General features: G+C 44.4%; 1 protein-coding gene across 1 annotated transcript in view; it reads left to right on the forward strand.

Moving 5' to 3' along the window:
- Positions 1-25,949, forward strand: part of LOC138247247 (uncharacterized) — a 295,171-nt gene that overhangs the window by 45,138 nt on the left and 224,084 nt on the right. The window contains exon 5 of the mRNA XM_069201977.1: positions 22,996-23,127. Coding sequence (XP_069058078.1) covers positions 22,996-23,127 — 132 coding nt within the window. The remainder of the gene's footprint in view (positions 1-22,995; positions 23,128-25,949) is intronic.

Raw genomic sequence — 25,949 nt, forward strand, 5'->3', positions numbered from 1 at the left:
ATCAGGTGAGATTCTGCACATGAAATAATACTTTTACTCAGGTTGCTGCCCTCCTTGATGGACCGCACAGTGACTGTGTGTGGTATGTACCTTGGTGCCACTAGAGACAGTTAGTAGGGATTGGCCAATAATCCAGTAGGACTGAAGCACGACTGCAAGGATCAGAACCCGCCTAGTTGCTGCTTAATGCTAGCACTGTATTCCAGCCTCTTCCCTTCCGCTGCTTCTCCCACGTAATTACTACCTCTTCTTATCCACTATATTTCCTAGTTTCATTGACTCATCCATTTCACCCATCACTCGTATTTCCCCTCCATCATACTCTTTGCTCATTATCCAGCTTCCCTACAACATCCCACCTCCTCCACTATTCAGACTCTTCATCTCCAGCTCGATCCTCCTCAGCATTTCTGTATTCGGATTACATGCGAGACATTAGAAGGAGGTCAATGGATATTAGGACACTAGAGTACACAGGACAGGAAGCCATTTTCTTTGCTTAGTGAAAAAAGGCTTGAAACTACAAGGCAAAGCCATGAAAGGGCCCCAAATGGGCAGAATGTGTACTATGGGTGAAGTTTATTATGGAAGGAGCTGACGTTGATTATATTTGCTAACATTATAATCTGCAGCTGCATTAACGCACTTTCTCAAAAAGTTAGACCCTGTGGTGTAAATTCAACACACTCTTCTTTGCATTAGTTGCCTTCACTTACTCATTATTTTGAATGTGATTAGTAGCACTGTTGCCCTGGGGATTACACACAGATGCCTGTAGTAATCATATTAACCAAATGATCTCTGTGATAGCGCGTCAGAGCCTTGATAAGTAAACTTACAAGGAGACACAGGTAGATGAACCTTTGGACCACGTTCAGGGACTTCCCAGTACGAGATGTCTTTTGGCATCACAGATCAATATATCAACAACCCAATCAATGTTCACAATAACTAATCATTAAGCTAATCAATAACATTTAATAAGAATCAATAAGTCGAACACACCATGACCTTTCAGTCATGAATAACCACACCAATTTAGTTAAGTGTGAGGATATTGATTTCCCTATTGGTTACAATCTAATGCCACTTCCGTTAATCTCATTAGCAATCAATCTCATTAAGAACTTATCTATTTAGTACTTATAAAGCAGTTGATCAGTGCATAGAGAATATTCAATCAGTATTTAGGCACGTCATTAATGTAAAGTAACTCAGCAAAGATTTGTTAATACATGATTCAACAAAGCAAGAACTCAGTCATTTGTCTATTTGCGTCAGATTAATTGTGAACACCTTAACTAACCTCATATTAGCAACAGCATGTTGGGCTTCATGCAAAACAATTTAGCAAACATGAATTTAGAAAACATCTAACTATGGACTCTATCAAAAGAGCAGTTGGTACCTAGAAAGGAAAGGCAAACAGACAATTACAATTTTGCATTGGATAGTTACCACTCCAACTGATCAGCAAGCAGCATCAGTCTTCGTCCTCAGCACATCAGTCGATTCACCATCAGCAGAGATAGGACGGTGCAAAGTCTCAATATATCATAGCTAAGAATAAGAGCTTCCCTCATATCGAGGAGAAGTGAGTAATGGGTAAGGGACAGGCAGAGGATGGTTTAGGGTATCAGGAAGAATGAAACGGCAAAGTCTCAAAGAATAGCCTAAATGGCTCAGTAGAGTGGCAAGGAATGACGAAGTATGGCTCAGAATGGCTAATAATTGCTGGTTTCTCCTCGGGGCAAGTGCTTAAATCAAAACTGTCGAACTAGCCCTTAATTCCCTATTGGATAATATTTGGTGCATCATTATCTCTGTCCAACAATTCTCCACGCATTTCACCAGAATTTTTCACAAACCACAGTTCTCATGTCGTTGATGTGCCCATGTTATTGATGTCTTCATCGGTTGGAATGTCAGGTAAGAAAAGTTACACTTTACGCTCCAGTCAGTAGTTCCATTGTTTTCTCCTGCTTCAGGCAACCTTGCACCTGTTACGAATTACACTGTTGCATTCAACAAGAATGTCTCCTTGAGCAAGTCGGGTCTCATGAGAAAGAATTTACTACAGCTACTTACAAATAGCTTCTGGAAAAGTACAGTTTTGTGTCCTTCAGAAAACAGCACATTGCACGTTAGAAAAATACAGTTTAATATGAGACCAGGCAGCTAGGCTCAGACCCTCACTAAAACTAAGGCCTAATGATTTAATAAGCAAACCCCTAATATATGACTTTAATTATGATATGCTAGTATAAATTCACAACATTAGTACATAGTTAATTCACCATTAATAAGTTTCATTTGTCTTCGTATACACTGGTAGCCACTCCCCGTGGGCACATTTCAAACGTGTGCATTATTCTCTACATTAACACATTTTTCTATGCCACTTCTTTGCACAATAGATTGCAAGCTTTTCATGTTAATATTAATTTTAAAAGTCACACTCCAACATCTGTCACTAGGATTAAGATTTTCCTAGCCTTGGTGTCAGAAAGGCTAGATTTTATTAAAGACACGGAGTCGAGTATTATGCCTTCTTTTCTTACTTTATTCATACAGCAGCCAAGAACTACAAATCCCAGAAAACCCTGGGAAAGAACTACGAAAACGACATCACAATGGAGGTAACCAATCCTATGCCGAGTGTAAGTACAACTATCTTAACTGCGAGCAACAAGCCCTCTTTTCTTGCAAGAGTCAGTCAAAGTCAATTGATAGCCAAATCATCACCAAATATAGAGTCAATAGAGCCAACAGGAAATCCAAGAAGGAGTCCATGAGGAAGGAAACAAATCGAACCGGTAACCATGAAGAACGAAGAGGTGAACTGGAACCCAGCGAATCCGCATGATAATCAGCCGGATGTAGCAGAGCTGGTTGAAGGTAATGCAACTGTGAAGGAAACATAAGGGAGGGTTAAAATCCAAAGCGGCAGGATAATACTCGCCTCCGTGTCTTTAATAAAATCTAGCCTTTCTGACACCAAGGCTAGGAAAATCTCAATTTTATTACAAGACCGGATGCTCATATTATGCTAGTTTAAAGCAAATAAATAACATTGTCCAATGGATGATCAACAGGTTTACAATAACAAGTTGTAAAAGTGCTGACGTTTGACCAATCTGCAGATCTGAGAATGTCCTGCAATCCAGCCCCTGCTCAAAAGGCCCGAGAGGCAACAGCCCCCCTCACGGAATGGGCACCAAAAGAAAGGGTAGAAATGCCCGCAAGGGACATTAGCCATTTAACCCAATGGGCCAGAGTGGGAGCAGAAACCGACTTATGTGGTTTTTTAAAGGAAATCAGCAACTGGGAAGAAGAAACGTTTCTAAGATCTGCAGTTCGAGAAATGTAATACTTCAAACAATTGCCAACACACAGCTTGGGTTGAGAGGGAAAAAAGGGATAAAACACAGATGATAAATTAGTCTTGGTGCGTCTATTAACCTGGAAATGAACCCCTAGAGCAGAAAAACGGTAAGAGAAAACATCTAAAACATTCACATCAGAGATACGTTTAATAGAAACCAAACATAAAAGCATTGTTAATTTAGCAGACTAATGTTTAAGAGATAACTGATCATTAACCAGCCATGAAATAAAAAGACGAAGCACATTATTAACATCCCACATAACATTGTATTTAGGAACAGGAGGTTTACCAAAACGTACTCCCTTTAACAAACGGCAGACTAAAGGATGTTCCCCAATAGGTCTTCCGTCCACTCTGACATGTTCTGAAGAGATTGCCGATCGGTAAGTATTAACAGTCCGGTAAGCTTTACCCTGAGATGCTAAAGAAGCTAGGAAATTGACCACTAAGGATACATGCGCTGAAACGGGATCTGAATTCCTGTCCAGACACCAGCTACACCAAGCCAACCAGGCCGACTTATAAACCCTCGCTGTGCCTGGGGCCCATGATTGCTGGATAAAGCGGATAGCTTCCTCTGAAATTCCTAGGTTTCTCCAGGAAGCCCCGAAATCCTCCATGCCACTAGATGAAGGGCGTTGTCTATTATTAAGGGATGAGGAAGGCCTTGAGAGTTCAAGAGAAAACCTGGAAAGGGAGGAATCAACACTGGAAAATCCTCAGCTAGTTCCAAAATAATTGGGTACCAAGGCTGGGACTGCCAAAGCGGGGTGATCAATACGAGGGATGAACTCTGTCTGCAAACTTGTGCTAGGACCCGAGCAATAAGAAGAAATGGAGGAAAGGCGTAAAGGAGAGAAGGGGACCACGACTGTAGGAAGGCGTCCGTGGCCAGAGCCAAGGGGTCCGGGTCTCCAAATGAAAAAGGAAGGGAGTTGTGAGTTGAGTCCGGAAGCAAAGAGGTCTATTGACATAGTGCCAAAGATGGAAGAAAGGTGATTGAATACAGAAGGGTGCAAACGCCAGTCGCTTGAATCGTGGATATGTCTGGAAAACCAATCGGCCACGACATTGAGCTGACATGGCAGATATTCTGCCCTGACAGAAATGTTCCTCTGCAGACAGAATTCCCATAGGCTTTTGGCCAGGAAGGCTAAGGATCTGGATTTGGTACCTCCCAAATGATTTATGTACCTGACCGCCAACAGGTTGTCCATCCGAAGAAGCACTGTGCACCTTACTCTGTCTTTTGTAAAGGACTGGATGGCAAAGGAACCTGCAAGCATCTCTAAACAATTGATGTGCAATGTTGACTCCTGAACGGACCATAAACCCCCAGTCGAGAGTTGACCACATCTTGTGCCCCAGCCTGTCAGACTTGCATCTGACTCTACGACAAGATCTGGGGCGGCAGAGAAAATTGTTCTCCCGTTCCAGGCATCTAAATGACTGAGCCACCAAAGGAGTTCTTCCCTGGATTCTTCGTCTAGAACAACGGAATCTGAATAAGCTAGGCCCTGACAGAGATGACAAATTTTTTGTCTTTGAAGGGCTCTGTAGTGAAGAGGCCCTGGGAAGATGGCCTGGATGGAGGAGGAGAGGAGGCCCACCAGACGAGCCAAAGACCTGAGGGAGGTACTGGAAATGGATAAGGCGTGTTGAATCTCTTTCTTTATCAAATCTACTTTCAATTGAGGGAGTTGAAGGACCGAATCGACTGTATTCACCAAAAAAACGAGGAACTCCAACTGTTGAGAAGGGATAAGGACTGATTTGATTGGATTGATAAGGAAACCCAGACTTAACAACAGATTCTGGCAAAGGTCCAGATGGACCAAAAGACGAGATCTGTCCTGGGCCATAATGAGGAAATTGTCGAGATAGACAATGATCCTGACTCCCTGAGCCCTGAGAAAGGCGACAACTGGTTTGAGAATCTTGGTAAAACACCAAGGGGCTGAAGACAAGCCGAAGGGCAGTGTCCTGAATTGGAAGAAAGAATCTTCCCACTGAAACTGAAGGAACTTCCTGAAAGCTGGATCCACGAGAACCGTTAGATAGGCATCCTGGAGATCTAGACGGACTAGCCAATCGCCCTGGAGGAGAATGTCCCTCAGATGGAGGATCATCTCCATCTTGAAGTCGTTGAACAATCTTAAATTTATGACTAGTCGATACTTGTTGTTCTTCTTGTGGACAAGAAATATAGTGCTTAGGAACTCCGAAGGATCGAAGGAGACCCTTTCTACGGCTTGTTTCACAAGTAGGGACTGAATCTCGCCCTGTACTAACAGAAACTGATCATCTGAAAAATGAAGGGGAGGAGGAAGGTGGGTCTGAAAGGGACGCTGATAAAATTCTATGCAATAACCCTGCACTGTCTGCAATACCCAGGGATCTGACGTGAGAGACAACCAAGCGTCTAGACAAGAAGCTAACCTGCCTCCTACTGGAGGAAGGCCAGAACTGAAAGTTCTTACCTGTGAGATCATTCTTGGGCTTGAAACCCCTGCCGCGGCCTCCACGGAAACGCCGGGGATAGAACTGGGGTTTATATCCTTGATAATCTTTTTGGGAGTCTTGGTTAAAAGATCCTCGGTTGAGGAACTGGCCTCGAGATGAGTAACGGCCGGCAAAGCGACTCCTTCCTCTGACGGCCCAGCCAAAAACCTGCTGAGAAAATATTTTCTTCATAGAAGACTGGGCTTTGTTGATGCTGGCAATATCTGCTCATCTCTTTAATAAAAAAATCGCCAAAGAGAAGACCTTCGGCCTTAAGTCCTTCTTCCTTGGTGGATAAGGAACTCAACTTGGGGTCAATCTTGAGCAAAAGGCTCTTGCGTCGCTCCTGCTATATAAAGGCGTTGGCATTGCCAAGCATACAAATTGCCCTTTGAGCCCAGTTGGACAACGTTTCAGGGTCCACCTGACCGCCCTCTGCCTTAGCCTCCTCAGTAAGGTCCAAAATCCTTGTTAAAGGACCAACCAAATCAAACAATCTGTCCTGGCAGTTAGACCAGGCCCTATCGAACCCCCTCTTTGGATCTTTTCCAAACTTAGTAAAAAATAGCAACATGTTTGGGTCAATAGAGGTGTATCAGCCACCTTAGATGGGAGGGAGGGTCTGGGACATTCAGATTTAAGTTTATTCCTGCATGACTTATCCAAGGCATGCCTTAAATAAAAAGAAACGTACTCCGAGATGTGGTCGGAGGGGAACCACTCAGAGGAATTAGGATGGTGGATCGAAGTAGGGTCGAACATGGGTTCTCCAAACTGGTCCACCAAGTCCTCAGACAGTGCGAGGGATGAAACATCCAAGGGAGAAATTTTACGCCTTTTCTCCAAAGGCCCAGGCTTGACAGAAATGTCAAAGGAGTCATCATCATCACTGTCTCTATCTCCGAGGTGAGTATCAGAAATTGGAGAAGAAGGGAGCCCCGAAATATTCGCCTCTCGGGTTGGAGGCCCAGTTTGCACAGAAACGCCTTCATGAGGCACCCGGGAGGGAGCCGCACGTTTCGTTCCCTTTTTTGAAGGGACGTCACCAGAGGGCTGAAGCATTTTAGATAATGAGGCTTCCAAATTTTGGGAAATATCCAACATGGAAACGGAAACGGCATGTTGCACCGAATCCTTAATAAAATACTTCAAATTGTCTTTTAAAGACTGAGGGGGTCATTCTAACCCTGGCGGTCCAAGACCACCAGGGCTAAAATGACGGGGGCACCGCCAACAGGCTGGCAGTGCCCCGCAGGGCATTCTGACCGCGGCGGTTCGGCCGCGGTCAGAAGTGGAAAACCGGCGGTCTCCCCCCGGTTTTCCGCTGCCCAAATGAATCCTCCATGGCGGCGCAGCAAGCTGCGCCGCCATGGAGGATTCTGACAGCCCATACCGCCATCCTGTTCCTGGCGGTTCTCCCGCCAGGAACAGGATGGCGGTATGGGGTGTCTTGGGGCCCCTGGGGGCCCCAAAAAGAATTTCAGTGTCTGCTTTGCAGACATTGAAATTCGCGACGGGTGCAACTGCACCCGTCGCACCTTCCCACTCCGCCGGCTCAATTCTGAGCCGGCGTCCTAGTGGGAAGGTAGTTTTACACTGGGCTGGCGGGCGGCCTTTTGGCGGTCGCCCGCCAGCCCAGTGTAAAACCCAAAATACCCTCCGCGGTCTTTCGACCGCGGAGCGGTATTTTGGAGGGGGAAGTCTGGCGGGCGGCCTCCGCCGCCCGCCAGACTTAGAATCACCCCCTGAGTCTGTTCATCCCCAGACATAATGATAATAACAATAAAAAGTAAATTTTTAAAAGAAAAAGTTATAATTAATATAAAATTAAGGGTATTAAAAAACTATTATATCACCAAAAAATGTATGAGCCAAAAACCTCAGGAAAAATGGAGAAAAAACTCCCACAAAAGATACTGCTTGTGTTATGTTATGTTATGTTATTTTTATTTGTACCGCGCACAGCTGCCCCAGCAAAGGGGCGTCCCGGCGCTTTGAGAAGGTAAACACAACACAGCACTAAAAGCGGGCAAAAGAAGACAAAACACAACAGATAAGCTTAGACAAATAAAAAGGTCTTAATAGCCCGCCTAAACTGAAGGAGCTCATCAATGGCCCGGATTTGTGGAGGAAGAGAATTCCACCAACTCGCTGCCAGGACTCGAAAAGAGCGGCCCCCAATTCTGCTCAGCTTAAAGCGCGGAACCACTGCTAAGTTCTGGCCTAACGATCTAAGAGTGCGAGAGGGAACATAAGGAATCAGCAATTTCTCCATGATTTGCGGGGAAGTACCCTTTCAGATTTTAAATGCAAAACAGAGAACCTTAAATCTAATCCTCTGCTGCACAGGGAGCCAGTGGAGAGAGCGCAGAGTATTGGACACCGAACATCGCCTGGGGAGACCAGTCACCAGTCGGGCCGCAGCGTTTTGAACCCGCTGGAGCCGCCGAAATTCTGACTGGTTTATCCCCGCCAGTAGGGAGTTGGCATAGTCCAACCTAGACAGCACTGATGCTTGAACCACCAGCTGTCTTGTAGGTGCATCAAAGAATTTGAGGATAGGTCGAAGTCCTCTGATGATGCCATAGCAAGAAGCCGCCACCTTCTTGGTATGACAGATGAAACTCAGAGAAGAATCAAACCATACCCCCAAGTTTTTTATCTCTGCCGCTGGGAGGGGAGTCACACCCAACTCCGAAGGCCACCATTTATCATCCCACAAAACCACCTGTTTACCAACCACCATAATCTCCGTCTTTTTGGTGTTTAACTGGAGACAGTTGGATTTCATCCAGTTAGCCACTTCCCGCAGACCATCACAAAACCTGGGAGCCTCCAGGTCTGAGTCCTCACTCAGTGTGACCGCCAGCTGCGTATCATCTGCGTAGGATACCATGGTTAGGCCCCACCGCTTGACGACCGCAGCCAACGGTCTCACATACAGATTGAAAAGGGTGGGACTCAGTGAAGACCCCTGTGGGACTCCCTGGTCTAACGGGTAGAGTGACGACTTACCGGGCGGGATCGCCACCTGGAATGACCTATCCATAAGGAAGGAACGAAACCAGTGCAAGGCGGAGCCAGAAACGCCCACCTCCTCAAGACGCCGAATCAGAATTCCGTGCGAGACCGTGTCGAAGGCGGCACTAAGATCTAATAACAACAGTGCCGCCGTCAGACCGGAATCCATCACGGAGCGCAGATGCTCGACCATCGAGAGGAGGGCCGTCTCCGTACTATGACCCGCGCGGAACCCGTTCTGTGTAGGATCAAGAATGTTAAACCTACCAAGGTGGTCTGTAAGAGTGGCATTCACATGGGCCTCTGCTATTTTCGTGGCCCAAGGAAGAAGGGAGATAGGGCAGTAGCTTTCAGGTTTAAGGGAGTCAAGGGTCGCCTTCTTTAGAATTGGCGTAACTACTGCCTGCTTCCATCTAACGGGAATCACTCCAGAAGAAAGAGACAGGTTGATCAAGGACAGTACCGGGGAGCGGCAAACCGGTGCCAGAGTCTTAAGTTGGGCGGGTTTCAACAGGTCAGCCGGAGAGCCAGACTTAATTTTGGCGCTGAGATAGTCAAACATCTCCAGAGATAAGGGGGGTAAGATGGAAAGACATTCCCCCTCACCTAAGGTGCGACCAACCTGCTCTAGCATCAGGGAACCCGTTGGGAAAGTGCGATAGATGGCTTGCACTTTTTCATGAAAGAAAGAGGCCAAACCCTCACAATGTGAATCCGAGCATATTTCCCCTGCAATTACTCTCTTCGCCATCAGGTCCTTTAATACTTTAAAAATAAGTTTCGATGGATTGGTTGAATTTTGAAACTGTTGAGCATAAAAGGAGGCACGAGTTTGACACACTGCCCTGTGATAAATCTTGATTTTAGCAAGATAACATATTTTCAGATCAGAGTCATATGACTTCCTGCATAATCTTTCGGCCTGTCTACAGACCCTCTTAAGAGATGCCAAGGAAGTGTCATACCAAGGGCTCGGCTCCTTCCGGTGACACTTAGACCAACACATAGGAATCAGAGAATCGAGGGCACCAGAAATCCACTCACAGAAGGAGTCGTATCCACAATCGACCTCAGTGAGCGGACCTAAAGGAGCCTTCTCGAGCTGATGATAAAAATCCTCCAGACTTAATTTGTTCCAGTGTCGTTTAAGAACAAATCTATCCTGAGATACAAAAGGAGAGTCAGACAGAGAGCATGCCATTTTCACCAGCATGTGGTCTGTCCAGACCAACTGAGAGGAACCAAGAACTCTGAGACCTTCTAAATTTGTGAAGAACGGGTCAAGAATATGACCACCTTTATGTGTGGGGAAGGTAATCATCTGCGAGAGCTGTAAAGCCTCAAGATCCGCCAAAAAGCTCCTAATAGTAGGTAAGGAAGGACAGTCCAAATGGAGATTAAGATCTCCCACAACATTAAAATTTGCGCATCCTAGTGCCTCTATGCTAATATACTCAGGAAGAGTAGCCCTAAAAACAGAATCACAGCCCGGAGGCCGGTAAATTAATAACCCAGAGAAGGTAAACTGATGACTAAACGCTATTTTAAATAGGGCACCCTCACACCCCAAAAGTTCAGCGGCTTTCCACTGACAGGGATAACACCGTTTGGTGACCATCGCAATACCTCCACCTCTAGTCGTACGATTTAAAGTAAAAATAGCATATTCTGGGGGAAAAGCTAAGTTAGTTATCGAGGAGTCAGAGTCCTGGAGCCACGTTTCCGTCAGAAAAAGCACATCCGGCGAACCATCAGCAAGAAGGTCGTAAATCTCCTGATAGTGCTTTACCACAGATCTGACGTTTAAGCTCCAGATACTCAAGTCCCGTTGTCCTATCCTCTTTACAGCAGGCCCTAAGGAGCGTATAAGGGAGGGGGGTTCCAATGACCATACACCGCACCTACAGTGATATGGGCCACACAACGGGCCTACAGGCGAACACTCGCAATGTGTACATTGACCCCGAAGGGCCAGTAAATCGGACCTACTATAGGTTCTCAAACGAACAGTCATGATTACCAGGTCCAGAGTTCTGCCACGAGCCACGCTTCCTTAGCGCGGACGGGCGCAGACGGGCACGACTCTGGCACGACTCTGGCACGACTCTGGCACAGCGAAGGCACGCCCGCTGCGCGTATCCGCTGCGCGTTGGGGGGAGCTTTAAATAGGCGTCCCTCCACTCAGCCGGAGCGCTAGACCGCTCGTCAGCAACCCCACCCAGAGTGATCACCACTCCAAGATGGCGCCCAAAGTGACCACCACTCCAAGATGGCGCCCAAAGTGACCACCACTCCAAGATGGCGCCCAAAGTGACCACCACTTCAAGATGGCGCCCAAAATCAATACCCCAGAGACCGGACCCGCCAAACAGCGGTGGGAGAACCGATTAGAGTGCAGGTAAGGGGGTTACAATAAGTCCTATAAAATCAGGGCACTAAACAACTAAAAAAGAACACAAATAGTTATAAAGGTAGCTTTTAAAATAATATCGCAGTATAGAGGCGCATAACGCGATGCAAAGCGCGAGTACCTTCTCCTTGTGTGGAGAGGAAAACCAGACAAGCAGGGGTTAACTTGACTGGGGCTGGAGGGCGTGTGTCAGGGCAGAGCCCCTGGAAGCCTGCAGACAGATGGCAGCTGTAAAGGGAACGGGAATCCCTGCCAACCAGAAAGGAAGCCGCTCGAGGAACGAGGGCAAAGCTGAAAGGCTTCCCTCAGAGCTGAAAGGCTTCGAAGAGCCGTTAGAACCTAACTGCTAAAAATAGAACGCCTCGGGCCCAAGAACAGAGCCTGCGCTAAGGAAGAGACGCGCGAGGCATACAAAAGCCTAAAGGCAAGTAAAACAATTAATATATACAATACAATATACTAGGCCTTAAAAACATTGTGACTTATAAATGACGTAAAATAAGCGAGCAGAGTACTTATCTTGACTGCGAGCAGCAAGAAAAGAAGACTTGTTGCTCGCAGTTAAGATAGTTGTACTTACACTCGGCGTGGGATCGGTTACCTCCATTGTGATGTCATTTTTTTAGTTCTTTCCCAGGGTTTTCTGGGATTTGTAGTTCTTGGCTGCTGTATGAATAAAGTAAGAAAAGAAGGCATAATATGAGCCTCCAGTCTTGTAATAAAATTTGAATCTTTGACCTACAAATTACACAGAGAGCTTGTAGGCTGGACTGAAAGTTAACCACTGAGGCATTTCTCTTTTAATCAGTTATAAGCAGAACTTTGTTTTACTGTTTTGTTTACTTTTTACTGTTTTTGCATTTTTGTGCTTCTTTTCCTGTCCCACATGTCCTGTGTTTTTCTTCCTTTCTTTGCTCCTCTACTGTTTTGCATGGTCATAAACACTAGAGCCTCTAGAAATCATCATATTCAGCACTGTTGAAACAACAGATGCGACCCATTTGTCATTATGGGAGTGACTGATTTAATGTCACGAAGATGACCTCGCTTCGCCTGCAGGGTCAGCATTACATTGTGGCCGTAGGCAGCTGCCTTAGCAGCGTGACCGGCGCTACAGAGTGCCACAAGAGGGCAACAGTGTGCGAGAAAATGAAAATGAAAACGTCTATACTCCTCCTTTGAATCCCTCACTTCCACCAGGCCTGGTTCTAGAGACGTCAAGTTCATTCTGGAGCAGAAAACTATCTTCTAGTCTTTTTCTTAATGAAAAGAATTACACTGGCCTGCAGATTTGCAATTGAATTGTAATTGTGGAACTTTCACATATAAAGCTTATATCCTGGGCTATTTTAAGGGCCTGAGGACACGGGTGAGGTCAGAAAGGATGGCTGATCTTACTGTGCACTTAAAGACAGTAGGGTTGCCCCTATATGGAGACCGCAAGCTCCCATCACACAGTAATTAAGAAAGCAGTTTTATGACAGAGACAGTGTGAAGGATTTTGCCATAGGAAGGGAAAGAAGTGAAAATAATCAGGATGCATATCTTAGTAGTGGTTTGTTCTATTTTCATTCTGCTTTGGTACCATTCCTAACTCATGGCCTGGGCCACTGGAATTATGTGACTGGGTAAAATCAAATTATGTAGCCAGATTGACTAAATTACATGGCAAAGAAATCGAACTACTCTGCCTAATGTGATAGGATCACTTCATTTATGTTTTAATTTTTACACGTTAACGCTATCTTGGAAAAGTTTACACCTGGTTATTACCACGTTCATATGAAAATACTGCAATAGACAACTGAAAGGTGACCAGTTAACGTTTGCAAAGGGCCTTCCACAATGCAGCAGCACATTGCCGCATTTTTAGTAAATTTCGATCTGTTTGTGCTAGAAGCCACATTTTGTTTTGTTTAAATCTGCTCATTGTGCAGCAGATATTGACTTATATGACAAATGTGGCAAATCCATGACTAAGCGGAATATGCTGCAGCTGCAGAATCGGATGAATCCAGTGGTCGTGCTTATGGCAAATTTAAGCCAAAACACCAATAATGGCAACGTTTTCACTCTTCTTTACTAATAAGACTTTGCAAGATTCACTAATAATACAGATACAGAATGGAAAGGAGCAGTGCATGTTCATATTGTTTAAGGAAAATTCAAGACAACAATTCCATGGCAGCACCAGAAACGTGTGCTCCTACTGGCCTGCCTACACTCAATCTCCTGAGGTGCGCGAAGAAGGCAGAGCTCGCTAATATAACTGGAAGAAACGTAAAAAAGAGATACTCCACTTTAGGGCACCAGTAACTGCGCATTTATTCTTTCCCAGCAAATTAACTCCTTTTGCTCCATAAATAGATAGAAATAGATCAAAGTCATGGCCGCTATAAATAGATGATGCTTCAAATGCATGTTATGCATACTTATGGATTTGTCACATAAGCCATCATCTGCTTCATAATGTGCAGATTTCAACATAAAGCCATCCTAGACGAATCAAAAGTTACTGAAAAAACAGTCGCATGTTGCTGCATAGTGAAAGTCCATTCACAAAAGTTTACTGGTCAACTTTCAATTGCTTATTGCATTTTAAACTGATACTTATGAGATTAAGGGCCGTATTTATAATCTGGTTGCGCCGAATTTGCGTCGTTTTTTTCGACGCAAATTCGACGCTAAACTAACGCCAACTAACGCCATATTTATACTATGGCGTTAGACGCTTCGGGCGCCAAAGTGCCCGGAGTGAGCGTCATTTTTTAGCGTGAACACCTTCCTTGCGTTAATGAGATGCAAGGGAGGCGTTCCCGTCTTAAAAAATGACTCCCAGGCCTTTACGTGGTATTTATACTCCCGGGCAAAAATGACGCCCGGGAGTGGGCGTGGCCAAAAACGGCGCATTTGCGCCGCTTTTTAACGCCTGGGTCAGGGATGGCGTTAAGGGACAAGTGGGCTCAAAATGAGCCCACAGTGCCCTCCCCTGCCCCCAGGGACCCCCCCTGCCACCCCTGCCCACCCCAGGAGGACACCCAAGGATGGAGGGGCCCATCCCAGTGAAGTACAGGTAAGTTCAGGTAAGTATATTTTTTGTTATTTTTCAAAAAAAATTTGTGGCATAGGGGGGCCTTATTTGTGCCCCCCTACATGCCACTATGCCCAATGACCATGCCCAGGGGACATAAGTCCCCTGGGCATGGCCATTGGGCAAGGGGGCATGACTCCTATCTTTACAATGATAGGAGTCATGTTGATGGGGGATGGGCATCGAAAAAATAATGGCGCAAGTCGAGTTACGACGATTTTTTCGACGTAACCTGACTTGCCCCATTTTAAGACGCCCATACGCCATTTTCCCCCTACGCCGGCGCTGTCTGGTGTACGTGGTTTTTTTCCACGCAAACCAGGCAGCGCCGGTCTGCTTGCGCCGGCTAACGCCATTCCATAAATACGGCGCCCGCATGGCGCTTCAGAATGGCGTTAGACGGCGCAAAAATTTTTGACGCTAAACTGCGTTAGCGCAGTTTAGCGTCAAAAAGTATAAATATGGGCCTAAACCTTATCCCGGACAGTGTTAACACATGTAAAAAATTAAAAATTGAGAAAGTAATACTACCCCGCATTAAACTGCATAATTTAGTCAACCTTGTTACATAATTTGGTCCTCATCCATTGCATAATTCCAATGACCTTTATTATAGTATGGCTGTTACTCCTTGGGTCCTCCCAAGATTAGTCCCAGTTTAGGACCCAAGGAGTCCCTTGCTTTATCTAAATGTATGTTGTTGTAAATATGTTCCAAACTCCATCTATTTACATACAAAGGCATAGTGCAGGGAAGTGTTTTTATCCTCTTCATATTTTACACATATGTGTGTGTGTGTACATATTGTAAATAAATGTGTGTTTATTTTCACTGTTATCTTTACAGGAGATATGTTTATCTCGCTTTTTAGCAAGTATTGTCAATGGTGTAAACAAACTACTACAACTACCCTGGAAAACAATAGTGCAATGTGATGTTGCTCAACCACTCTTTCCTTCCAAACCTATGCGCAAATGTCAAAGTTTCATGTATTTGTCATTCATCATTTCACACTATGTATGAAAAATGTGTCTGCTGTGCTGAGCTAGTGTGTTGTCACCTAATAATTACTCAATTGAATTAATCTGCTTTCTTGCACGAATCATACTTTGTTGAATAAAGGTGTCAAATCACGTTCTCTGGCATGCCTAATATAAGTATATTGATAAAGAATTTACTTCACAGTGCTCATATGATGACCAGTGTCATTAATCTAATAGGTTGTACTATAGTTTGTTTTTGAGGCTGTTTTATGGTGAGTCGAACCTGCCCCTATACAAAACTCCGACCTCTCTCTCTAGCAGGAACATTAATCACAAGAATTATCTTGACATTTTTATTGCTGCCTAAAAGCTGAATGCACAGGGAAATCTGCAGCAGCTTCTTTTAAATCGTAAGTTAGTGCTAAACATAGTGCCCTCTTAAAGTCATAGTCCCCTCCCCCCCATATTGGTAAGTGCCGAGTGCAGCTGCACCAGTCGCACCACTTTAAAGTCAGCCCTGTTTCTAGTGGTTCTTTGTACTGGTCTGTGTACATGGGCCTATAGATTGAGAAGTTCAGTGAAGTGAAAGAGACTAGAGGGCACATTAAAGAGCTCCTTGTGCCACCGGAGCATCACTTTTAGGGACGCTCAGGTGGTGCTATGCCTTGCACCTAATTTACAAGGTGGCATTGAGCCACTTTTTGTGGATTAACGCCACCTTGTAAATACGGCCCCTTCACATGCAGCCCTTTGCATGGAAGGGGTGTGCAATGGGTGTTGCTGTGGGAGTGCCACCGCAACACCCATTGCATTTTGACGCTGTCTCAGATTTACAAGATTTATGGGATTTCATAAACCTGAGGCAGCGTGAGGAGGAATACTTTTATTCCTCTGCGTTTTTTGCTTTTTTCTCTGTGTGCTGCATTCTGCAGCATGATTAGAAAGAGAAAAATGCCAGACATGATTGTTTATGTGCGGGAAGGTGTCCATTCCTGCACAGAAATAATCATTCCAAAATGACGCTTTGGCACTTCTGTTTGTGGTACATTCTGCAGCACACATAGAAGTGCCAAATCTCCATTAGTGATTGTGTATGTAGAGGAAGGGACACCTTCCCACAAACAAACAATCAAACCTCTGTACGCAGATTTCTTTGCACAATGGTGCAAGGATGTTGGCACTAGGCAGTTCAATTTAGCACCAGTGCAGGGGACAACACAGGGGTGCGCTGTATTCAATTAAATAAGGCGCATACCTGTCTTGTGAAAATGACAGAGCGCAGCGCTGCCAATTTTGGTGCCGCGTGTAGGAAAGTACCATCTTGCCTGGCATGTTACCCCCATTTTTACTGTATGTATGTTTGTTTTTGCCTATGTCACTGGGATCCTGCTAGCCAGGACCCCAGTGCTCATAAAGTATGCCCTGTATGTGTTCCCTGTGTGGTGCCTAACTGTATCACTGAGGCTCTGCTAATCAGAACCTCAGTGTTTATGCCTTATCTGCTTTTAAAATTGTCACTGCAGGCTAGTGACTAATTTTACCAATTCTGATTGGCACACTGGAACACCCTTATAATTCTGTAGTATATGGTACCTAGGTACCCAGGGTATTGGGGTTCCAGGATGTCCCTAGGGGCTTCAGCATTTCTTTTGCCACCCATTGGGAGCTCAGACAATTCTTACACAGGACTGCCACTGCAGCCTGAGTGAAATAACGTCCACGTTATTTCACAGCCATTTTACACTGAACTTAAGTAACTTATAAGTCACCTATATGTCTAACCCTCACTTAGTGAAGGTTAGGTGCAAAGTTACTTAGTGTGTGGGCACCTTGGCACGTGTTGCCCCCACATTGTTCGGGGCAAATTCCCCAGACTTTGTGAGTGCGGGGACACCATTACACGCGTGCACTACATATAGATCAATACCTATATGTAGCGTCACCATGGTAACTCCAAACATGGCCATGTAACATGTCTAGGATCATGGAATTGTCACCCCAATACCATTCTGGTATTGGGGTGACAATTCCATGCATCCCCGGGTCTCCAGCAGAGAGCCTGGGTACTGCCAAACTAACTTCCCGGGGTTTTCTCTGCAGCTACCGCTGCTGCCAACCCTCAGACAGGTTTCTGCCCCCCTGGGGCCTGGACAGCCTGGTCCCAGGAAGGCAGAACAAAGGATTTCCTCTGAGAGAGGGTGTTACACCCTCTCCCTTTGGAAATAGGTGTGAAGGGCCTGGGAGGAGTAGCCTGTAGTGGCCTCTGGAAATGCTTTGAAGGGCACAAATGGTGCCCTCCTTGCATAAGCCAGTCTACACCGGTTCAGGGATCCCCCCAGCCCTGCTCTGGCGCGAAACTGGAGAAAGGAAAGGGGAGTGACCACTCCCTTGACCAGCACCTCCGATGGGAGGTGCGTAGAGCTCCTTCAGTGTGTCCCAGACCTCTGGCATTTTTGATGCAGAGGTGTGAGGGCACAATGGACAGCTCTGAGTGGCCAGTGCCAGCAGGTGACGTCAGAGACCCCTCCTGATAGGTGCTTACCTTTCTCTGTAGCCAATCCTCCTCTGAGGGCTATTTAGGGTCTCTCATGTGGGTATCTCACCAGATAACGAATGCAAGAGCTCACCAGAGTTCCTCTGCACTTCCCTCTTCGACTTCTGCCAAGGATCGACCGCTGACTGCTCCAGGACGCCTGCAAAACCGCAACAAAGTAGCAAGAAGACTACCTGCAACATTGTAGCATCTCATCCTGCCGGCTTTCTTGACTGTTTCCTGGTGGTGCATGCTCTGAGGGCTGTCTGCCTTCACCCTGCACTGGAAGCCAAGAAGAATTCTCCCGTGGGTTGATGGAATCTTCCCTCTGCCAACGCAGGCACCAAACTTCTGCATCACCAGTCCCTTGGGTCCCCTCTCATCCTCACAAGCGTGGTCCCTGGAACACAGAAGTGAGGTCCAAGTGTCTCTGACAGTCCAGTGGCCCTTCTGTCCAAATTTGGTGGAGGTAAGTCCTTGCCTTCCCACGCCAGACAGTAATCCTGTGTACTACATGAACTGCAGCTGCTCTGGCTTCTGTGCACTTCTGCAAGACTTCCTTTGTGCACAGCCCAGCCCAGGTCCCCAGCACTCCGTCCTGCATTGCCCAACTCGCTGAGTTGGACTCCGACGCCGTGGGACCCTCTTTTATTGTGCTGAGTCGACCATTGTCCTCAGATCTTCTGAATGCCTGTTCAGGTGCTTCTGCGGGTGCTGCCTGCTTTTGTGTGGGCTCTCTGTGTTGCTGACTGCCCCGTCTGTCTCCTCCTCCAAGGGGCGACCTCCTGGTCCTTCCTGGGCCCTTGCAGCATCCAAAACCTTCAACTGTGACCCTTGCAGCTAGCAAGGCTTGTTTGAGGTCTTTCTGTGTGGAAACAACTCTGCATCCTCCAGCACGCCGTGGGACATCTTCTGACCAAAGGAGAAGATCCTGGCACCTTCCGTTGTTGCAGAATCTTTGGCTTCTTCCACCAAGAGGCAGCACTTTTGCACCTTGATCTGGGGTTTAGTGGGCTCCTGCCCCCCCGGACACTTGTGTGGCTCTTGGACTTGGTCCCCTTCCTTTACAGGTCCTCAGGTCCAGGAATCCATCTTCAGTGCTTTGCAGTCAGTTGTTGTCCTTGCAGAATCCCCTATCTCGACTTTACTGTCTTTCTGGGGGTAGTAGGGTAACTTAACTCCTACTTTTCAGGGTCTTAGGGTGGGGCATCTTTGACAACCTTAGTGTTTTCTTACACTGTCAGTGACACTCTACACACTACACTAGGCCTGGGGTCCATTCGTGGTTCGCGTTCCACTTTTGGAATATATGGTTTGTGTTGCCCCTAGGCCTGTTGTCTCCTATTGCATTCTATTGTGTTCTATAGTGTTTGCACTACTTTTCTAACGGTTTACTTACCTGATTTTGGTTTGTGTGTATATTTTGTGTATATTTCTTACCTCCTAAGGGAGTATATCCTCTGAGATACTTTTGGCATATTGTCACTAAAATAAAGTACCTTTATTTTTAGTAACTCTGAGTATTGTGTTTTCTTATGATATAGTGCTAAGTGATATAAGTGGTATAGTAGGAGCTTTGCATGTCTCCTAGCTCAGCCTCAGCTGCTCTGCTATAGCTACCTCTATCAGCCTAAGCTGCTAGAACACCTCTAATCTACTAATAAGGGATAACTGGACCTGGCACAATGTGTAAGTACCACAAGGTACCCACTATAAGCCAGGCCAGCCTCCTACACCGCGTACTGCTCCATCATTTTCTTTTAAATATGGGCCTAGGTGTGGAACCAGAATACCTGGCATGATTGACTTTTGACTATTATATGATGGAACAGGAACACGGTGGGCTTTGATTCAGAAACCCAGTAATGTAGTAAGGTTGTCATGTGTCCTAATACATGACAGAAAATGTCTCCAGCCCTTATTGGTTAGTAAAAGACTGCCATTACAGGTGAGCAGTGGAACTCTCACATCTCTGGGCCCAATGCATTGGATCTGCTCCACAAATTATAGCTGCCATATAGAAAAGTCCCTCAGACTGGTATATCGGTCTTGTCATCTCTCTCTGCCAAAGTCCTATTATCCATTAGTCTAATGCAATGTTGCCTATTCGAAGGGCTGCTCGTTCTGATCATATACTCCATTTGCAAGCACAGCCCTGAGTATTAGTCAATATCCTACATCCATTCTGCTTCCTTCTGTCACTGTAATGATGTGCTTGTTTGTTTACAGAATCCACAAAATAACGGTTTTCTTCTAGGGCTGGTGCAAATATTTACAGCACACTAGGCAAAGTGACATTCTGTCCCCCCCCTCATCTAACAATGGGACAATATGTGAAATCTTGTCTGGCTAATACCTCTCAGGTGGCACTCTAGGCCGCCACCTACAACTGCCTTACTGTAGCCACAAACTCAGTTGATGTGACTTCCTTTCAGAGTGTTTTCATGTGACCTTGCTGTATTGGGAGTAGGTCAGATCCTTTATCTCATTTTGCAAAGGATTCCCAAGCACTCAGCATTTTCCTGTGATTTATTTGCGTGTACACAATTATTTTTTTTCTTTTTATTTAGAAGGTTTTTGGTAAATTGTTTGTTCTTCGAGATAACGTTTTTATCTGTGAAAATCAAAAGCAGTAAATAGACTGATGAATCTACCAAGTAAGCATTAGATACTAACCAAATCACTAGGGTTGCAGGCATGTTTCCTGTGAGAAATTAGGTTATTTGTTAAGGGGTGCCCTTGTCACGGTGAAGCACAAAATGTCACTGAATTAACCTCTGCTTAACCACCTAGTAGCTTGGCACAAACGCAGTACAGCTTAACTTAGAGGTAATTTGTAAAATATGTATGCAGCACTTAAATTGTAATGAAGAAAAAACACAACACAAGAAAAAAAACCACTCTAATTAGAAAGAATAGAGTAAATGTTAATAAATTATTTGAAACCCCAAATAACAAAAATACAATCAGTTGAACTGGAGTCATGAATTGTTTGAAATTTAAAGTGAAAAATAGACTCAGACAGTGTTGAGATGCGAATTCAGGATGGTTGGGACTTTTCCAGTCACTCTGGAAGTCTTGGGCTCAAGAAGAAAAGGAGGTCTCAAGCAGGAGGGCAGTTCTTTGAGGGCACGGGAACAGCCTTCTTGATGCTGTAGGACAGTCCTCCAAAGTACACAGCAGCCCGCAGTAAGCAGGTTTGACCTCTGAGAGCCCTTGCTCCATTCCAAAAGGGAACTGAAAAGTGGGTCTGAGAATCCTAGTTTTATACCTGGTGCTAGCTTTGAAGTTAAAGCAAGTTCTGGAGTTTTCCCCAACAGAAATGTCTGGTATTTCCTGCCTCTATGCCCTGGTCCCAGGCTGTCTGCAGTCACAATAGGCTGGTGTGAATTTCTATGTTTGTGAGCAGAGGCAATGTCTTTGAAGTGAAAGTGGGGCTGTGCAACGCTCCACCCCAAGGAGTTCTGTTCCATTTACACCTAGGAACCTCTGGAACCATTCCTATCAAATATTATTGGGAGAGGAAAAAATACAAAAGGCAAAGAAAACAAGAAATTACTAACAGATATTATAGACACCTAGTACTATTTTCTTCTCTTCATTTTAAAATGTTTCTAGGTGATGGGGGTCCCCTACAAAACTCTGCATGTTTGAAAGTTGAATAAGAACCTAGTTAAGTGCTTGTAGAGTTTCGTGGACAGAGTAGTCCATCACAAACACAAAAATAGAGTACCCTAGACGCCAAACCCTCAGTACGTCCACCCCAGTTAAAGATGTTCAGACCTTAAGTCTCAATGGAGCCCCCGTTGGCTCTGCCTCCAGAAAACATCCTAAGAAGGCTCACTAGAGTAGGGGAAGGATATTACACCGCCCCCTATTTATTGTGACTAGTGTAATATTTTTTCCTGTCTGTCACCAACAAGAAAAGTATGCAATCAGGGAAAGAAAAAAATAATGACCCAAACACCCTGGAGAAACTCTGGTTGTAGTGTTATTAGTTTTTTGTTTTTCTTGTGAGTTTGTGTCAATAAAAAAAACCTTGGTAAATCCCGATGAGAGACTACCAAAACAGACAGCGAGCATCTACCAACATTTTCGCATGCTGACAGGAATCACTGTGATGGCGGTTCCTTTCATGTACAGAGATGGCTGTGGTTCTGATGGTCATTCTAAATTTAGTGGACAGTAATATACCTGGGTGGCAGAGGTAGTATCCTCTCCTACCCTGATGGACTGTGCTCTGTCTATCAGACCATAAATCAGGCCCTATGACAGCTGAACATCTAAAAAGGCCAGAAAAACGTTTGGTATACTCCACCCAATGGTGTCTTTTTACAACGTATTGTCCCTGGACTGCTGGATGCATGTCAGATCCTGCCTTCTGTGTTTTAGAAGAACAAATTATAAAGAAATGTTTCCAAACAAAACGTAGCCTTTGACCTAACTGACAGCTAACATCATTTAAGTGGTTTGACAGTGAACTTTCTACAGGCATTCAAAAGCCTGCCATACCTGAAGAGATCTCTAAGGGCAGTGATTTTTACCCACCAGAGTAGTTTTACTTGCAAAGGGGGGCAATTTGAGGAGAATTTATTTTTAGAAATATACTCTAGGCATTGTGACCACTGGAATTATACCTCCAACTGTAAAAGACCATAGTGAGTGGCTAAACATCTGGACTCCCAAACAAGCTTTAGGATTTTTTCTCATTGTGGTAGTGACAACATACTCACCATTCATTGAAAATCTGCCACCATTTGCATGTTGATCATTCACAAAGCTAACTAAGTTATACATGGAGATGGATAAGCCACTCTAGGTTAGGTGGCTGCTCCACCACTATTACTGGCATGACTAAGTTGATCAAGAGCCATTTATTGAGTTTCTAAGTGTTTCTGTGAGAAACTTGTTGGATCTGTTGTAAGCTGTATATGAGTGTTATATTGATGAAGGTGTAGATGGAAAATAGCCATTTTGGAGTTATTCTTCTCGAAAGCAGGTTTTTCTTAAGCTTGTTCACTGAAATTTGTATAAAATTGTTTGTGAATTATTTATATTGTCTTCTAGGTCAGCGGTCCCCTGTAAAGTAGAAACTCTAGTTTCAGCACCGTTTGAGATAAAAACGACACCTATGGGGGATTTAAAATGTGGAGCAACACCAAGTACGGATCAGGCCACAGTATCCTGCAAATCTAACCCGTGAGTAGCATTTTGTTTCTTTGTTTTGGGCACCGCAGTATGCGCTTGCCGTTAGCCTCTTTTAATTATAATTGGATGTATAATGTCCATCAGAGTTAGAAACAAACTCTGATCTATGCCAAATACTATTCTTTATGGCAGCTATAAGAACTTTTATTCAAAACCTTAGGTGTCTCTTCCTTTCTCAAGGATTTTGGGAAAGCATGTTTATTTAATTTAGATTTCGTGCCAAATTAGATCCCTGTACAAAAGGACCACTTTATAAGGGATATTTTACTCTAACAATAGCATGTTGAACATGAGGTTTATGTATAGATAATTTTACAGATCTGCAGTACATGCATTGTGGCACCAGGGGCATGGAATTGGATATTCCCTGCAAAGACATTTTAACCAAAGTTTTTGGGCCTGTGAAAAGAAGGTAAATATACACTATTGTGTAAGTTTACTCGTTTTTTTATTCACTGCTGCAAGTTTAATTTTACTAATGGCAATATTATACCTGCAGAGATTCTGTACATAAAAAGATAGGCCTTTCCTATCTATTTTTTATGTCCTTGCAGCCATACATTTTTTATTAATAAAATGAAACCTGCAGTTCACGAATACCAAAAAATAGAAAATGTGCATGTTTACCTTTATGAATCAGACTCCTTCTGGAGCAACAGGATGTAAATACTTCCATGACTTATTTTAACACGTTAACCTTGATCATGGATGATATACCCCTCAAACAAAAAAGGGTCAAGAGAGATAAAAAAATAAACTTGGTATTCAAAAGATATGGAAGAACAAAAAGTCTTCAGATTGTTTGAATGCTCATGTTGGCAAAATCTCTCCATGGACAACTATGAACTGCACCACAAAGCTAGATGTTAAGTTTCCACTTGACCATTCGAATGGAGACTGAAATTAGGAACCTTCTTGGGCATAGTTCCACACCCCTATACACAATACATCTTCCAAAAAGAGCCTCTCGTACTTTTTTCCCACCATTCTTACTTCAAGCCATTTTGATACATTTTTATTTAGAAGTGTTGCAAAATCCTCCTTAAATGGCATCACACCAAATTGACCTAACATATCTAGAAACAATCTCATCATGGACCATCCAAATATGCTGTGTGTGAACATTCAGTTACAAGACATTTAGCAAACTTATCACTCTTGGAACATTCTGGACACTAGCTCACTCATTTTTACACCAGTCTATCAATACTTGGCCTCCAATTATATTCTCTGAGATATGCTTTAGTAGACGACATACCTAAATGTCCTTCATGTCCTAGTTTAAAAATACTTATCCTGAACCCCCTTGACAAAAAATGTGTCACCTCGCATCACAATCTTATCCTGTTCCATCACTCCATCCTTTTTTTTACAAAAGGCATTAAGCTCCCTATTTTTTCCAGCCAGTTGAAAAGCATATATTGCAAAGTTTTCATTATATTATTTTCCTCACTTCTTCTCTTATCCTACAGCTCATGATATAGATTGATCATTTATTTCACTTAATACTCCCATATTCACATCTACAATAGGAAAAAATGGCTTTGAGTTCCTCATCATTTCATGCAAACCTACTCAAAGGAATCTCCCAAGGTTTACTGTTAGTGCTTACCATTTTTAAACCCTACCCGGTGCCATTGGGTAAACTCATAAAGGGCTCCAGCATGTCCTATCATCAATTAAAATATGTCAGCCGTACTTGAGAGTTTGTTCCCTGGATGAGATCTTCCAATGGGTCTCCAACCTGGTCAACATTTAAACCTACTGACATTTCACAACCTTAAGTTTTTTTTTATTTTTTATCTGTTTATTAAACTTAATGAAAAGCATTAATACATTTATCCATTAATTCTGGTATACTGTTTACACACATATATAAACTTATATAGTGCAGTTCGTATATTATTGTACTGTGGAATAACACATAACAATAAACTGTTAAACTACGTCACATTAATGTCCTTTGTGTGGTTTACAGGATGCGTGGGGTGGGTTGATCTGCCCATGTCTTGGATAGGGAGGTGGTACACTGTGTGTGTCTCTAGGCCGGGGGCGGCCTGGCTGCCGGATATATACAACTACAGTTCAGCAGGCAAGCTGGGCTGGGTAATACTTTGGAGCTGGTTCTGTCCTAATAGTGGGCGTTCCTTTTGCAAAAGGAGCACAACATAAGTAGTGCCCATGCATCCAATGTGTGTGGACCCTACGTAATGTGCAGTGAATGCAGTACATGAGCTATCTACGGTGATGTGTGAATAGTCGCTAGGTAAGAAGGCATAGCGTTTCAATGTCGTGTAGTCTACTTAGGGGTCATGGCGGATGTATGTCGCTCTTAGCCTCTATGCCCACAATAAAGGTGTCCCATATTTCAGAGCCTCCCTGGATCAGCCCTCTGTACTGCAACTGGCGCAGTGTCTGAGCCTCTGCGTGTGAGCACTTTAGTAGGTCGCGCAGCCAAGAGGTGTATTCCGGAGCATGTGGAGCTTTCCAGTGCGTGGTTATCAAGCGTTTGAACACTGTGAAGGCTAGGTCAATAAATTTATGAAGCTGTTTGTCTCCTTTGCTACGCCAACGTATTCCCAACAGACAAGATTCTGGTGTTAAATTCAGGGTATGTCCAGTAATGTCAGCTATGGTGTTGGTAATGCGTTGCCAGGCCGTGTCCACAGGGGGGCAGTTCCACACCATATGATAAAAGTCCGCTGCTGGAGTCACTTCACAACCTTAAGTTCAGTCCCCAAAAAACACAGTTTCCTCTCTTCTCTATGAAAGCATCATGAAAACCAGTGGAAGAGTGGTTATGTACCTCTAAA

Source organism: Pleurodeles waltl, chromosome 7 (genome assembly GCF_031143425.1).
Source record: "Pleurodeles waltl isolate 20211129_DDA chromosome 7, aPleWal1.hap1.20221129, whole genome shotgun sequence".
NCBI lineage: Eukaryota > Metazoa > Chordata > Amphibia > Caudata > Salamandridae > Pleurodeles > Pleurodeles waltl.